The sequence below is a fragment of the Pelecanus crispus genome, chromosome 4, assembly GCF_030463565.1.
Source record: "Pelecanus crispus isolate bPelCri1 chromosome 4, bPelCri1.pri, whole genome shotgun sequence".
NCBI classification, from domain to species: domain Eukaryota; kingdom Metazoa; phylum Chordata; class Aves; order Pelecaniformes; family Pelecanidae; genus Pelecanus; species Pelecanus crispus.
Window position 1 is genome coordinate 62231720 of NC_134646.1, and position 14017 is coordinate 62245736.

At 35.9% G+C, this 14017-nt stretch overlaps 1 protein-coding gene across 1 annotated transcript in view; it reads left to right on the top strand.

Annotated features, from left to right (window-relative positions):
• Window positions 1–1011: 1011 nt before the first annotated feature.
• The window catches only part of ARAP2 (ArfGAP with RhoGAP domain, ankyrin repeat and PH domain 2), a 123884-nt gene continuing 110878 nt past the window's right edge, over window positions 1012–14017 (top strand). The window contains 4 exon segments of the mRNA XM_075709047.1: window positions 1012–1940; window positions 8003–8073; window positions 9026–9105; window positions 13841–13926. Coding sequence (XP_075565162.1) covers window positions 1012–1940; window positions 8003–8073; window positions 9026–9105; window positions 13841–13926 — 1166 coding nt within the window.

Below are 14017 nucleotides of genomic sequence, written 5' to 3' on the forward strand. Positions count from 1 at the left end.
CTGAGGAAAAACTGTCGTGGGTACTTGAGATACCAAATGTCCCTAGTGTGGAGGCCAGAACTTGCCTATGGGGTTATGCCTCTGCTACTGTGTGTGGCCAAGAGAAGACTGCTTCCTTGATAGAGTTGAAAAGCTAGTAATTACCTGTTCCCTGTTTTCCCTCGTGACAGTTCTTTGAAGGGCCTGATCTGCAAGATGTATTTTGATCACCTCCATAGCTTTCCGACTGTAGCTATTTAAACAGTTAAGACACTTCGTCCCCCCCCCTGCCCCCACATGCTCAGAAGTGATTCTACCTTTGCAAATTATCTCATTGGTTATGGTACTTGTTCAGTTGGATTCTCAGTTGAAGAGGGCTTGAACCCACAGTTCAAATAGAATGCTCTAGCCAGTCATTTTTCCTTTTTCCCGTTGAAATTGTGCTTCTGTGCTAAAAAGAGCTTAAGGCTCAGAAGATAAGGGAGTAGAAGCTCTATGCTGTAGTTAATTTGCTGTAGCGTGGGAATAGGAAAGCTCTGGGTTCCAGCTCTGGTCTTAGACCACTTTTTCTGCCCCTTGTATCTGAACGCTGTGTAAAAGAGTGTGTGTGTAGATAAGTGGTTCATCTCTTAACTGCTCATCTTAGTGTTAACTACTAGATTTATATGTCTTAAGACTGTATTACTTGTGCTGGGTTAGGACTTTGATTTCTCTATTCTCTTTATACAGGCCAAGATAAAAGGATGGAGAGGTTATGCTGTTTACCCTTATTGAAATTTTCATATATGAGCAATTTAAAAATATTACTGTACAAATGATAGGGAGCCTTTCAGAATTTTATCCAAGATTAATGTGAATTCAGGTGGGGATTTTTTTAATGCCCTTTTTCTTTTCTGTAGGTTTGAAGTCTTTAAAAAAAAAAAAAACAGTTTGAACTGAAGAACCTTGAAGAAGTACCTTGAAAAAAACTGCTATTCTCCATTGGCTGGCTGACACCAAATTTGGAGAGCTTTGTTGCTAGTGAATATGCACATGTCCTGACCACATTTCTACTTGACTGTGTGGGGCAATATTCGGAATGAAGCTGCCGTCATGTCATCCACAGGCAATGGCACTGATATTGAAGAATTCTTGGTCAACATTAACTTGGGGCAGTATCTTCCTAACTTTAAAGAATATGGCTATAACATTGTGACAGATTGTGTGGGAATAAATAACAGTGTGCTTCAGCAAATGGGAGTGTTGCCTACAGGGCACCGCAGAAGGATTCTTAAGCAATTAGACACCACTCTTTCAAAAATGCAAGGAAATTCTCTTTTCCATGAAAATCTAAAACTCAAAGACTTGAAAGGTTTAGAAGAGAAGCAATATTCATCCTCGGATCAGGAGTCTCCAATAAGCAATTCAAGTGTAGATGCGACTAGCTTGATACCTGCAACGTCGTCAGAACAACTTCTTTATAAAGCTTACATTGATAAAGAAAGGTTTGAACTTGCAGAGCAAAACTTATCAGAGGCAAATGATGATAGCTTTACAAATTTGGATTGTTCTAGTTTATACCAGAATTCAGAGAGCATACTAAAAGCTGTCAATCTAAGTGGAAGTATTAAGATGAATACTCAGCCAGATGCATCACTGGAAGAAGCTGCTGCATACCAAGCTGATGAGCACTTGGCTGGCTGTTTGGCATTTCATGATCCTCCTTCTTCATTTGCTCATTCATGTGAGACAAAATACAGTGAAAACAAACACCTGATGTTTGCAGATGAGGATGATTTTTCTGATTGTGAGCCAAATTCTCCATTCTTTAAGTTTAAAGGAGAAATGATAGAAAATGACTTATATGATTCTTATACGCAAAACTGCGTGAAAGTATTTCCAAGAGCAAGCCAGTCTTTTATGTTAAGGCATCGACCTGTACCAGAAATTCCAGAATCAAGTAAAGGTCAAGCTTCATCAAGGTAACTGCTGTTTCTTTCTAATGAAGAATCTCTATTATTGTAGAAATTAAGGTTTGGGGTTTCTCGCAGGCTTTTTATGTCATTTTTTTTTATAGATTTTTTTAATATGTGCTGTAAATACACTGGTTCTGGTATGAATATTGCCAGATTAACTGAAGGAAGATTAAGCTTCAGTGCAAGTTAAAAGCGCACGTGAAAGTGTAAAAGGAAATTTTAGAACAGTGTTTCCTTATAACCTCCCCAATCACCTCTGCATCTATGTATTTTCGAAGAAAGGAATCTTTATTGCTTTAGATGTAACCCTTGCTAAAAACAACTATATCAAGCATTTTTTACACTTAATTTGTATGCTGTTGAGATAGGAAAGAATGGAAATACACAAGTGTTACAAACCCAAGACTGAAAAAATAACAGAAAAAGCTGTTGAATCTATTCCAAACCAAAACATTGCTAATAATATTAATTAGACCTTAGCTCCAGTGTTTCTCATGAAATTCTGATGCGTCACTGGAAAATGGTGACAAAATGGTGATTTCAAGAGGGCTAAAAATTCAACCTTAAGTATAAAAATCTGGTTTTATGATGAGACAACAGTTATTGTGAAATGCAAGTATTCAGGTTGTAGCTTTGTAATTTCTAAGGCTGTACCTTTCAAGAGATACTGTTCTTAGAAAATACAAGTTTATTATTTTTATATATGTAACTTGAAAGATATAGGAAGTTTTCCACACCTACACATATTAATGTAGTTTTATCTAAAAAGTGGGGCAAAATTTAGAAAAACCTTCTTGTCTGTTTTGTGCATTGTATGGTGTAGCCACCCTGTAAACAAAGCAGGATGTATCTGATATGATTGCATGCATGGGCATAACAAGACGATTGCATGACAATCTTAAGTCTTAGCCTTAAAGCATGTAAAATTTATATGTAAATATAAACATGCAAATTTTTTTGTTTTAAATTAGAACAGGGTATTTTGTGGAGGAGGAAATTACGTTATACTGTGGGTCTAAAGCAAGGACTTTCTTCAAGATAGCTCTTAGATTAATTTCTAAACTGGTTAATTTAAATTCAGAATGAATGCAACCTGTTTGTAGTATTAGGTGTTGGCTTTTGCTGGTGTTCTCATAATAACAAAACCTTAGCTTTTAATGATGCTTGTAGTATAGAAATACTTTTGAGGCATTCCAGCAGGAAAATAAAAGTGGAAAATGGGAAAGAAAAAAAAAAAAGAATAGATGTTGGAGGTCTTCAGAGTTTATGGAATCTTTGTAAGGATAGTTCTGTGCAGCACTGGTGAGGATAGTATTGGATAGAGTCCAGTAAAGTTTGTTATGATAAATTGCATAGGAGAGTTTGAATTTGTTTCAAAATATTCATGTGATGTGGGTGTGAATTTTTCTTGCTGCAAAATGGTTGAGTTCATAATTTGAATCCACAAATTAGTGAGCAGCACTTGAATAAGCATCAGTTGTTGTAGCTTGTCTTGCAAAAATATGATGGAATGTAGAGGAAAAGGTCTGATGTTAGAACTCCAGGCCTATCTTAATAAAAGTAATATTGTTTGAATGTTAAAAATAATAGGCACTGAATGGGCAGTTGATCACAGTATTACAGCCTGTGTAAATGAAGAATATCTCCTCACAGGTTAATTTGTGATATTTCTGGTTCTGTTAACTATAAGCTTTTACTCGTCATGCTGGTTAAGTGTCTTAAACAGAGAAGAAAAATTCATGCAAAGGCATATGCAAAGTTTTGCCAATGTAGCCATATCCAAATCATTAGGTTGCACTGGTTTTAGTCAATTTTTTTTTTTTTTTAAACCACTAGCTATGCCTGGAAGGGACATGTCTGAGAAGTTTTTGTATTTATCTTGTCTTTTTCATCTGCATATCTCAGCAGTTAGAAACATCATTAGCGAGTTTATACATGCCCTAAATGTGGAGTTTTCCTAGCTTTTACAAGTTTCTTTTAGATTATGGAAAGAAGTCAGTATTAAATGTTGTAATGCAATTGTTTGATTGAACAGATGGAGAAGCAAAGATTCTTTGCAACAACTAAGAAATTTTTTTGTGCCTTAAAAAATGTTCCATCAGTGCCTTCTAAATCACCAAAAAATTGTGTTTATTGAAACATAAGTATAAACATCTTTTAGCGAGTAGCAGCTTCATGTTAACTTTTGTAGAGTGATTATCCCTACTTCGTATAATAAAGCTATTCCTGCTGAGCTGAAATGGGAATCTCATCCTAAAAGACAGCAGTAACCAGCTACTAAAAGAGTACTCTTAATGTCTTTTTGAGAAACAATGACCCAGTAGAGAGAATATAGAATCATAGTATTGTTTAGGTTGGAAAAGACCTTTAAGATCATCCAGTAATCTTCCCACCATTGAAGTAAATCCTCCAAATCCCAGTTTATTAGTGATTGATATGTGACTGGGTCACTAACTTCATTACCCACCATTTTGATCTATGAGCTGCAGCTTATTTTCTTCATCTTTATGCTCCAGTTATAACGATATGGAAATCCTGAAGGACAAGTAGCAGTCTGTCTGAGGAAGATCAAGGCTAAACCAGAACTTAAATTTCACAGAAACATTCTTGACAACCTTGCCGGGTATTTTTTTAGAGGCAAAGAATTAATACAGAATTTTAAAATGGCAGCTTGAAGCGTCTTTAACCTCAGGAAAGATCGTGTCTGTCTTACAGAATTGCACAGACAAACATTTTCCACTGGCTTTTATTGATAGGCGCTGGTTTCATCCTTATTACATTGTGTGAAGGCTTTTCTGCCGAGGCAGAGAAATCCCACTGAAATCTTCTAGGAGACTCAACATTTCCTTCTAGTTGTGCATGGATATTAGTCATTACATTTTTATGCAAGGAAATGCTTTTCTTATGATCTCCTATGTGCCTTCTGGCACAAAAAGTTCATGTGGTGGGTCTCCTTGTGCCCCTTAGTAGTGCCGTGACCATGTCACTTTTTATTACTAATAATGTGCTTGCCTCTCCTGCAATTATATCTGCGTCCCTGTGCCTCACTTGTGCTCCTGGCTCTTGTGTGTAACACAACACACTGTCAGCTGGTAAGACACTGTAGCGTTTAAAAGTTGGAAATATCTTGGTTTTCTTTCTTCTTTGAAGTATATGTGTCATTACTGTAGTACAGAGGGGTGCAGAATTAAAAAAAAAAAAGTGACAATTACACAGTGTTCTTGATAGTGGGGTTATTGTGCAGATTCTAGTAGTGTTTTTGGTTTGTCAGTATTGAAGTGATGTGTAATTATGCCAGATTCTTGTCAGCTACGCTTTTGCTTCTTATCATAACATTGAGCAATGTGTTGATACAGAATTAGTAAAGATCACTCTAAAGGTGTTTAAAAGCACTGGAATTGTTAAGGGGATTGCAAATCATCTTCTAAAATTGAAATAATCTGTATCCAAATCATCTTTTTTAGACAAAGTCATCAGCCTTTCTGAGACCCTGCATTCAATGTTTGTGAGCAGTCTTAAATTTTTAATATGGTTCCCCAGTCATGTTGTGGAACAGAACAAAGGCTTAAACACAGTGGACTGGAATTTTCATGGTCTCTCTTGCTACTTTTGGTCTAAGTGACTTCTTCCATACAAACATAAGTGAAAAATTGAGGCTTTTGTAAGACAAAATAGTGAAAGTAATGCAGTGGATGGAGCTAACCACTGACGTGCCTTTAGTGCAAGATTAAAGATAATAAGTACAGAGATAGTTTTAGAGGCTTTAGATGCTTTGGATCATGTCATTTAGCTGTCACTCTTAGATGAAGTAGCTACTGTTGCATCATCTGTTCAAAGAAAATGCTTAAGCAGATTTATAGCATGGTAGGGCCTGTTTGTTATACAGAATGCAACCCAGATAAAATTTCAGGCGGATGAACTCTTTATACTTCTAGACGTTTTCATATCCCCCAACTTTGTTACTTGTATTGTTCAGTAGTGGGATTGCTCTGATTCTTTATTAAGAGAAATAAGAAGAAATAGACCAAAAGTAATTCTGGAAAATATGCTCCGTTTGGGGGAAAATATAAATAAATAAAACAGATAATGATGCTTGGCCTGAGCAGGCACTATTCATTTTCTGCAACTGGTAGATCTTATGGTTGAAACTTCTTGCTTGGTGCTGATATTCTTTACATGCCATTTCTTAACATATAAGTGGTCAAGATTGCTAATGGGGTACCTGAGCTGGTGCTGCTGTGTCTCTCTACTCTGTGTTCTGTCACACAAAGCAAATTTTTTTAGGAGAGAGAAGCTGCTCCCTCTCTTTTTCTGTGGTCAAGCATCACCATTAATTTACCTCTGCAAGCAGTCTATGAACCCCAAAGCCCTAACACAGCATGCCAGAGCGCTTTTGACATGTTTGCATTATGGGAGGGTTAAGTCTTGAGATAGATAGAAAAGAAAACATGTTTTGAATGAGTTTGAAAACAAAAGCTTCATTCATTTAAAAGACTCTGCAGATGAATGCCAGTAAAGACTTCGAAGCACTGACTGCTTGCACTGACCTCTCTCCCTGACATTATTTGCGAGGTGACAGGAGTATACGGAATAAAACGGCTCAGCTCAGCCCAGTGCTAAGTTCCCAGCTTTCCAGTTTCTTAGCCTTTAGCAAGACCAGTCACTGCCTCATCACACCCTTCCATCCTGTTTATGCATAAGTAAAGGATGGTGGGGAAGAGTATGCAGCCTGAACCTCATCCGGTGCCTCTTAATATATGCAAATAGTGGGTTTTAATATGGAGTAATTCAACTTGGACTTCATGGGACAGTATTTCTAAAGTTTTGAATATAGCTAATCTTAAAAGAATAAAATTTCTCGATATGACAAGTGGCAAAACAAAAATTAGGAATATCAATATTTTTAGTAAAACATACTTATCTTTGGCTTTGAAGGATGGAAGACCTGCAAACTGTTAGAAAAACTTCAAGGATCTTGTATAGTATTTATCAGTCAATGAATATTCTATAAGTTGGTTAGAGCATGGTGCTAATAACGCCAAGTTCACAGGTTCAATCCCTGCTTACTGCAGGGGGGTTGGGCTCAATGATCTCTCAAGGTCGCTTCCAACCCAAAGCATTCTATGATTCTATGATAAGGATGCACGATGATCTATATTGCTGTTATTTCAAGCAGAGAAAAAGAAGAGGAAAAATTACTAATTATTCATGTTAACAGGGGAAGTCAGAGCTTGGCTGAAAGCAGCTCTAATACAGACTGCTAGAGTAGTGAAGATGGATTAGAAATGCACTAATTCAGGCATATTTGTTCCTGTGTTGTTATTCTAAAGATGCTGCCTCAGCCTGAAATCTCAATAATAATAATTAAAAAAATGTGATCTTTAGCAGCATGATGAGTGCCACTATACACAAAATTGCTGAAATACTTAGGGGCCAGCACAACACCAATAATAAAATAATTTTTCTGTTGTGTACAGGGATGAATTCTTATCTATCTACAAAATGTGCAGTGGTAGTCACAGGTGGTTGCAATGCATTGTCATTTATGTCTCAGATGGAAAACTTTCTTAGAGAAAATTCACCTTAGGAACAAAACCTTGCAGCAATTTTTTTCAGTGGCTGAGAGCATATTTTGTCTGGATTTCCATGCCCAGGCTCCCTTTTTGCTTAATGTTAAATTAGACTTTCATAATACATCCTTCTTTAAATACAGTCATTGGTAATCAGTGTGAAGGAGAAGGGAGGGTAAAGGGTGGGGGAAGAGTGGGGGAATCTCTGTCTTTCCCAGAAATCTAAATGTATTGTAATGTCAATTCAAAACAAATGAAAAAAAAAAAAAACCCACACTCAAGGTCTGTGTTAGGATCAGGGAAGTATTCAGTGTCATAAAGGGAGGAAGACACTTTGTTGGGTGACTTTTAAATTAAATCAGAAATTTTCCCAAGACTTAAAATTAACTATTTCTATATTTGTATATAATTTTAATAGGCTAACTGCATAAGATGTTTTTGCTCTGTTTGTGGGAAATTTCACTTAATGTTTTCATTTTGTGCTTTGTTTTGTTAAAGTTCCCTTCAGAAAAGAAGAAATGTGGATCCTGTAAATATTTCTTGCACTGGGAGGCAAATTTCACAAAATGGTGAGTTAAGCATCTTCAATATTGAGGAAAAAGAAAACTCAGACCAGAAGTTGTCTAAAATGAGTATTGACTCACTTATTTTAAGAAATATTTGGTATCTGGAACGTCTGGAAAAAGTAATATATGTAATAAAGCATTTTAACCACTTCTGCATTTTTACGTACTTTTTGTTTATGAACTAATAAAATGAAAATCAGAAAATCCAGTCTTTAAACCTCATTTATTTTAATACACTTTTTTAGACTACAGTATTTTGAGTTTCTAAGATTAAATTCAGATTTTTTTAAGCAGAGTTAGCTTTTTCTTGAAAGATATAAGGAGAGTATTCTTGACTAATGCTGCTTAATTTGTTAGGTAGTGCTTGTAGCTCTAGGAAATATCCGGAAATTAACTGTATTAAATAGTTCACTGGAAGAGTTTAGAAGTCTTGTGCAGTCAGTTGTAAACAAAAGTTCTTTCATACTCTAGAGGTATGCCTTGTTTGAAGTTATGCATATTAATTTCAAGCAAATACTTGGTCACAAAATGAAGATTGTGCACAAATGAGTTTTTGTGGGTTTGTGTGGGGTTTTTGTTTGTTTGTTTGTTTTAAGGTCAGAGTAGAGGACATTTTAGAGCTATTGCTCCTAAGAGTATGCAACAACAGGTTTTTTTTGTTTTTTTTTTTTTTAAACTTGATGAAGGGTAGGAAAGAAGAAAATGCCTGCATGCAAGTTATATCCAAATTATATAGTAATAGTAGTAGTGTCTGACTGGGTAGTGTCTGAGGAGAAAAAATGTGTCTGGAGTTCAGTTAGAAATGGGAAATTGTTTCTTGTTCTTCAAATTTTTTTTCTGAGAAGGACAGAGAAATTACAAACAGAAAAACCTGTGTCCCTTCTTGATTTTTATTAGTACTTTAGTAGAGTATTGCACTGTATGACTCTGTATTTATTTATTTTTTTGCTTTAAGAAACTTTCACAGAGGAAAAGCCACCCATCATCTCTCCATACGGGGAAACCTTTATTTGTGACAACCCTAAAGATGCTCAAGTAAGTTGAGAAGTCTGCATATAAATGGTCTATCTTCACTTTAATTTTCATGTTATGTATTTTATATTGCCCTTAATTCTTTTTTCCTCTGCTTTCAGTCTTTTTAGGTATATGCAAAAGGTTTATTCTGTAAAAAATTTGTGGACTAGTGAATTTTCTTCATCTGGAGATACACTTTGTACTGTTCAGCAGTAATAGGAAGCTGTGGTGTTGGTTGGTTGGGTTTTTTTGGTTTCGTTGTTTTAAACAATATAGGACAGATAACTGACACTTTTTTTTTTTTAAATGCCCAGTGCTGCCATATCAAATGCAAAATAGTCAGTTACAGGCAGCCTACCTTGATGCCTTCCTTTTACCTTCTTAGGTACAGTGGTATATTGTAATACTTTGTGCCTAAGTAAGCTTAAGTGGTGGATAACCATTAGAACTGACTAATAAAGGTAAAAGTGTCTTTTCTCTCTTCTGATAACTGCAGATCAAGACTGGGCATCTCCACACAGGCTTGTGTATATCGCATGAAAGCAGCTTACATGTTAGCTTGGATGATCTAATGGTCACTTTTGGCTATACCCTTTTTTAATTCCTGTATATGAAAGTTCTCGGGACTTCTGATACTTTTCATGCATCCCCTAAACTTGCTGTATACCCAGGAAGTCACTTTTGTTGTAGGATTCTCTGAAATGAACATTTGTGTTGGGGTCAGTAGTTGATGGTATGAATGCCTTAGATAGCATGTGGACAGACTTCTGAATTGTGTGGAGATCTGGGAGGTAAATTAGCTTAGTGAGGCATCTGCTAAATGCTGTGAATCCCAGCTCCTGCTTCTGTCTTAGCAGGATACAGACCAGAAATTGTTGATTCTGTGATTGCTTATACCTGTCCCAGCTGATCTCAAGCCACTGAATTAGAGAAAACAGTAAATTATTCTTAGTTTCTGTCCTGGTCTTCACTCTAAGGTTTCACTTTTTAAACTATTGTAAACTATTGACTAAAATCAAAGTTACTAAAATGGATGCCTAGGATTTTTTTCCACCCAATTTTAGCTTGTTAAGAATTGGTCAGTGGAAACAAATGGTTCAAATTTCATCTTGTAATGGGAGTGGGTTTAGAAGCTTAAAAATTACCCTTATTTTTGGTGTGTACTTTCTTTTCTTTGGAAATATGTTGTGCTTTTTTTTTTGTTGACTTTTTAAGGAGGTACACATAAATTTATGTCTTGTTTCTTCTTCTAGTTCTTGTTATCTGCACACAAAAGTGACTTCTGAGCTTGCATTTTCTTTTCTTGTGTACAATGTCTTGTCTGTGCCAGTTATTGTTGTCTGTGCCAATGTCTTTAAAAATTCGAAATTTAGCTTCTTTGTAATTAGTTCAATGCATAAACAGGTTTTCTGGAAAAAGTTTCCTAGACTTGTTACTTCTTAACATTATTCTGTATATTTCATTGAAATGGTTGGTTGTAAGAAAGCATACCCAGGAAGGCTGTCAGCAATCTTTCTTATTTTACAAAGGCACCAAATACAAAAATACCATGCTGTTAAACTGGATTAACTGCTTGAAATACAATTGCTATTTCTGCTGGTTGTAAAATCACTATTAATGCAGTATATTGTAACATGCTTTCCCTCATCTGACTATTTGGATTTTAATTATCACTTTCATGTAAGTGAATAGTTTTTTGAGTTATATTTATCACATGCCTGTTGGAAACTTCATAGTTAATTTTGGTTCCATTAGAACTTAATTGCAGACAAAGGTCATAAAGAACCACCATAAAACAAAGGTCCTAAGATACGTTGCACTTTCAGAGTTTTTTCAGTAGGTATTGAGTATCCTAGGAACAAATAAGAAAGTTTACATAACTCTGTAAAATATCTGAGATTTTAGGGCTTGTAACGGCTGCTTCATTTTAAAAAATTAACCTCACTTGAGAATAGAGTTCGTCTATATACAAGAAAATGTAGCAAATTTTTATACGGACTGACTGAAGTTTGTTCTAAGGGCTTGTAAGTTGGCCATTACCCTTCTTCCTGTTTCATTGGTGTAAGGAAGAAAAGGCTTCTATAGGCTCTTACAAAGGGAGTGTCTGTAGAAATAGGTAATGAGTCACTACAGACTGGAGGTAAGTGAGCACGAGAGAACAGGGAATTAAGGTTATAAAGAAAATATGCCTTTGACTTAGGTCAGGAAGAAAGACAACTAGAAGCAGAAACCTCTAAAGGGCAACCTGAAGAAGGAGCATTTTTTTTATATTGCTTTAAAAACAACACAAATAAAAATCCAAGTGTTTTAGAGCTGATTTATTGTTGTGTCCAACTGAAGAGTCAAGTATATTAGAATCCCTTTACAGAAAAACTGAATTCTAATGAGTTCAGGCCTCTAGAGTGAAGTATTGGCTTTATTTCTTGCTGTAGACTGTCAGACTAAATTAAACATGCATATTGAGTTCAGTAAACTATGTGAGCTCCTAAGCATTGTGACAGTGTGGAATGCTGACCAGATTGCAAATCTTACCACTTTAAAATAAGAACCCTTGATATTTTAAAAGGAGGAATTTATCTTTATGGACCTGTTATAAAATTGTATTGCCAAACCGTGATTCAAGAATCAACCTGAGGAGAGCTGTGTGATATTAGCTTTAATAGAAGACTAAGGCAGTATCTCTTACGGAAGATGCCTGTCCTGAATGGCATTGAGTCTTTGTTTAATGTAGCCTCAGTCCTGATGCTTTTCATGCCATCCATGTTTTAGCATTCAGGTTTCCTGACTTGCTGTTGTGATCAGCAAGACTACCTGTTAGAAAAAGCAAAAAACAAAAATGCATCTGAACTACTTCCTGATCAAAAGTAGAGGATTTTTATACAGGGCTGCAAGTAGGCAGTTCTATCCGTCTGGGATCCAGAATCTAGATTTCTTCCTTAAGGGTAGGTGCTTCCTATGCATAAGCATAGTACATATTTAGAAAGAGTTTCTGTCTTATATACTTTTAAGAAATGCTTCTCTCTCTAAAGGTGTCTGCAGGAGAAAATGCTGCTGCTAATTACCTTTGTATAATAGCTCAGAAGTTTGCAGGAGGTGGGATATGGGAGTTTTGTCTCATCTTAAGTCTGAGCACCTTGCAGAGTAATTCTGTAAACAACACACTGGAAATGCTTGAGATTCAATTTGAGTGAAATACGTGCCTTTGGGAGCAAATAGAACTCCCTGTCCCCACAACCTGTCTGCATTTGTGGACTTCTACATTTTAAAACCTCCTAGCAGCAGAAATGCAATTCTCGATTGTTGCTCAGAAGTTCTCAGGCTCCTTGAATTCACTTGCCCAAGTGCTGAAGATTGCGGAGTGGGCACAAGCAGGACATAAAACTCTTACCGTAATGGTTCATGAGGGGGAAGAAGAGGTACTACCACATAGCTTCAGTGGGTATGGTTTGCGGTTGCATCCTGATAAGCGAATGAAGATAAAAGATACTGACCATTTTTGCTCTGAAGATGTTTCTTGGTCGATGATGATGTTAGCCTCTTGACTATTGTGCAGAAGTGGGACACAGCCATTTCCCCTCCTGTATGGGTGTTTTGTGTGCTCTGTATTGGTTTTTTTTCTATTTTGTGGGGTTTTTTTTTTGTCTAATCCTTGGTGCTACAACATAGTTAAGTGTGGTGTGTGTGGTGGTTGTTGTTGGGTTTTGGCGTTTCTTTATAATGGATCTGGCTGGCAGAGGAAGGCAGACTGTTCACCTAGGTTTATCCTAGTAGCAGCCTGCGATTTCCATAATTCTTGCTGCAGTGTACACATACTCACCTTTTGGCTATGTGCTTTTTTAAGCTTGCCTTTTCATGTTTCCAAGGTACAGTCCTCAAGTACAAGATGAGGTACTGCTGCTCAGAAAACAAATGGCAACTGTTGTGTGTTCTGCCACCCTTCAGCTTTGTGGCATACACATCAAAGCTTAAAGGAGTAAATTAAAATGCTTCTATCAGAAAGCATGAGGATATTAATTTTAGTTTGTTTTTTTTTTTTCTTAAAGGAAGAAAGATGAGTATTGAGAAGCTTAGTAATGCAATATGATTGTCAGATCAAGTTTAGGAAGTGTGAAATGTAATGTTCTTGAACAGCGTTAACCTTGACATTTTGTACACTGCAAGCAGTTTGTGATAAAGATTTCTAAACAAACATTAATAAATATGCCCTTAAGGAAGAAGAGCTTGGCAAGAAGATGCGAGATATAGTTGATATAGCTGAGTTCAGTCTTACTGTAGGAATTTGAATTTACCATTATTTTATTTTTAGTGTACTGTGAAGGCTGTGCATTTAGTTCAAAGAAGAAGTATTGATATGAAACAGGCTAGCAGTGGTAATTCATAAGTGGTATACTTAACATGCATGTAACACATGGCTCTTGAGCTTAGAAAAGTTCAGGGTAAAAATAATACTCAGTTGTGCTTCAATAAAAATCAGAGCACTGATACTTCTATGCACTAAATTTCTTTAATTTGTATCGGGTATTTTGGACTATGCTCGTGTTTTATCTGAGTATTATTTAAAATTGAAATATTGGAAATAACATTTCTTAAAAATACTTTTAAAAACATGGTCTTTCAAATGCATATTACTTGAAAATGTGGCAAAGAATAGCTTTGCTAGCTAAGCTGTTGTTTGTGTGTGATTTATGTCTACAGTAATTTAAACATCACTTACTACTTCAGTACAAATGTTGATTACGATATATTTCTTTTCTAGGAACTTCATGGAAATGAATTCCTGGCTTATCAAAATAAATCAGATCTGGGAATGAATGAAGAGTATTCTTTTTACAAGAATCTATGGTATTAAATAAAAGTTACAGAGAAATTCAAAATGTAAAGAGGAAAGAGTTATTTACGGATATCACAAGTAGATCTTTATCACTGAAGGCAC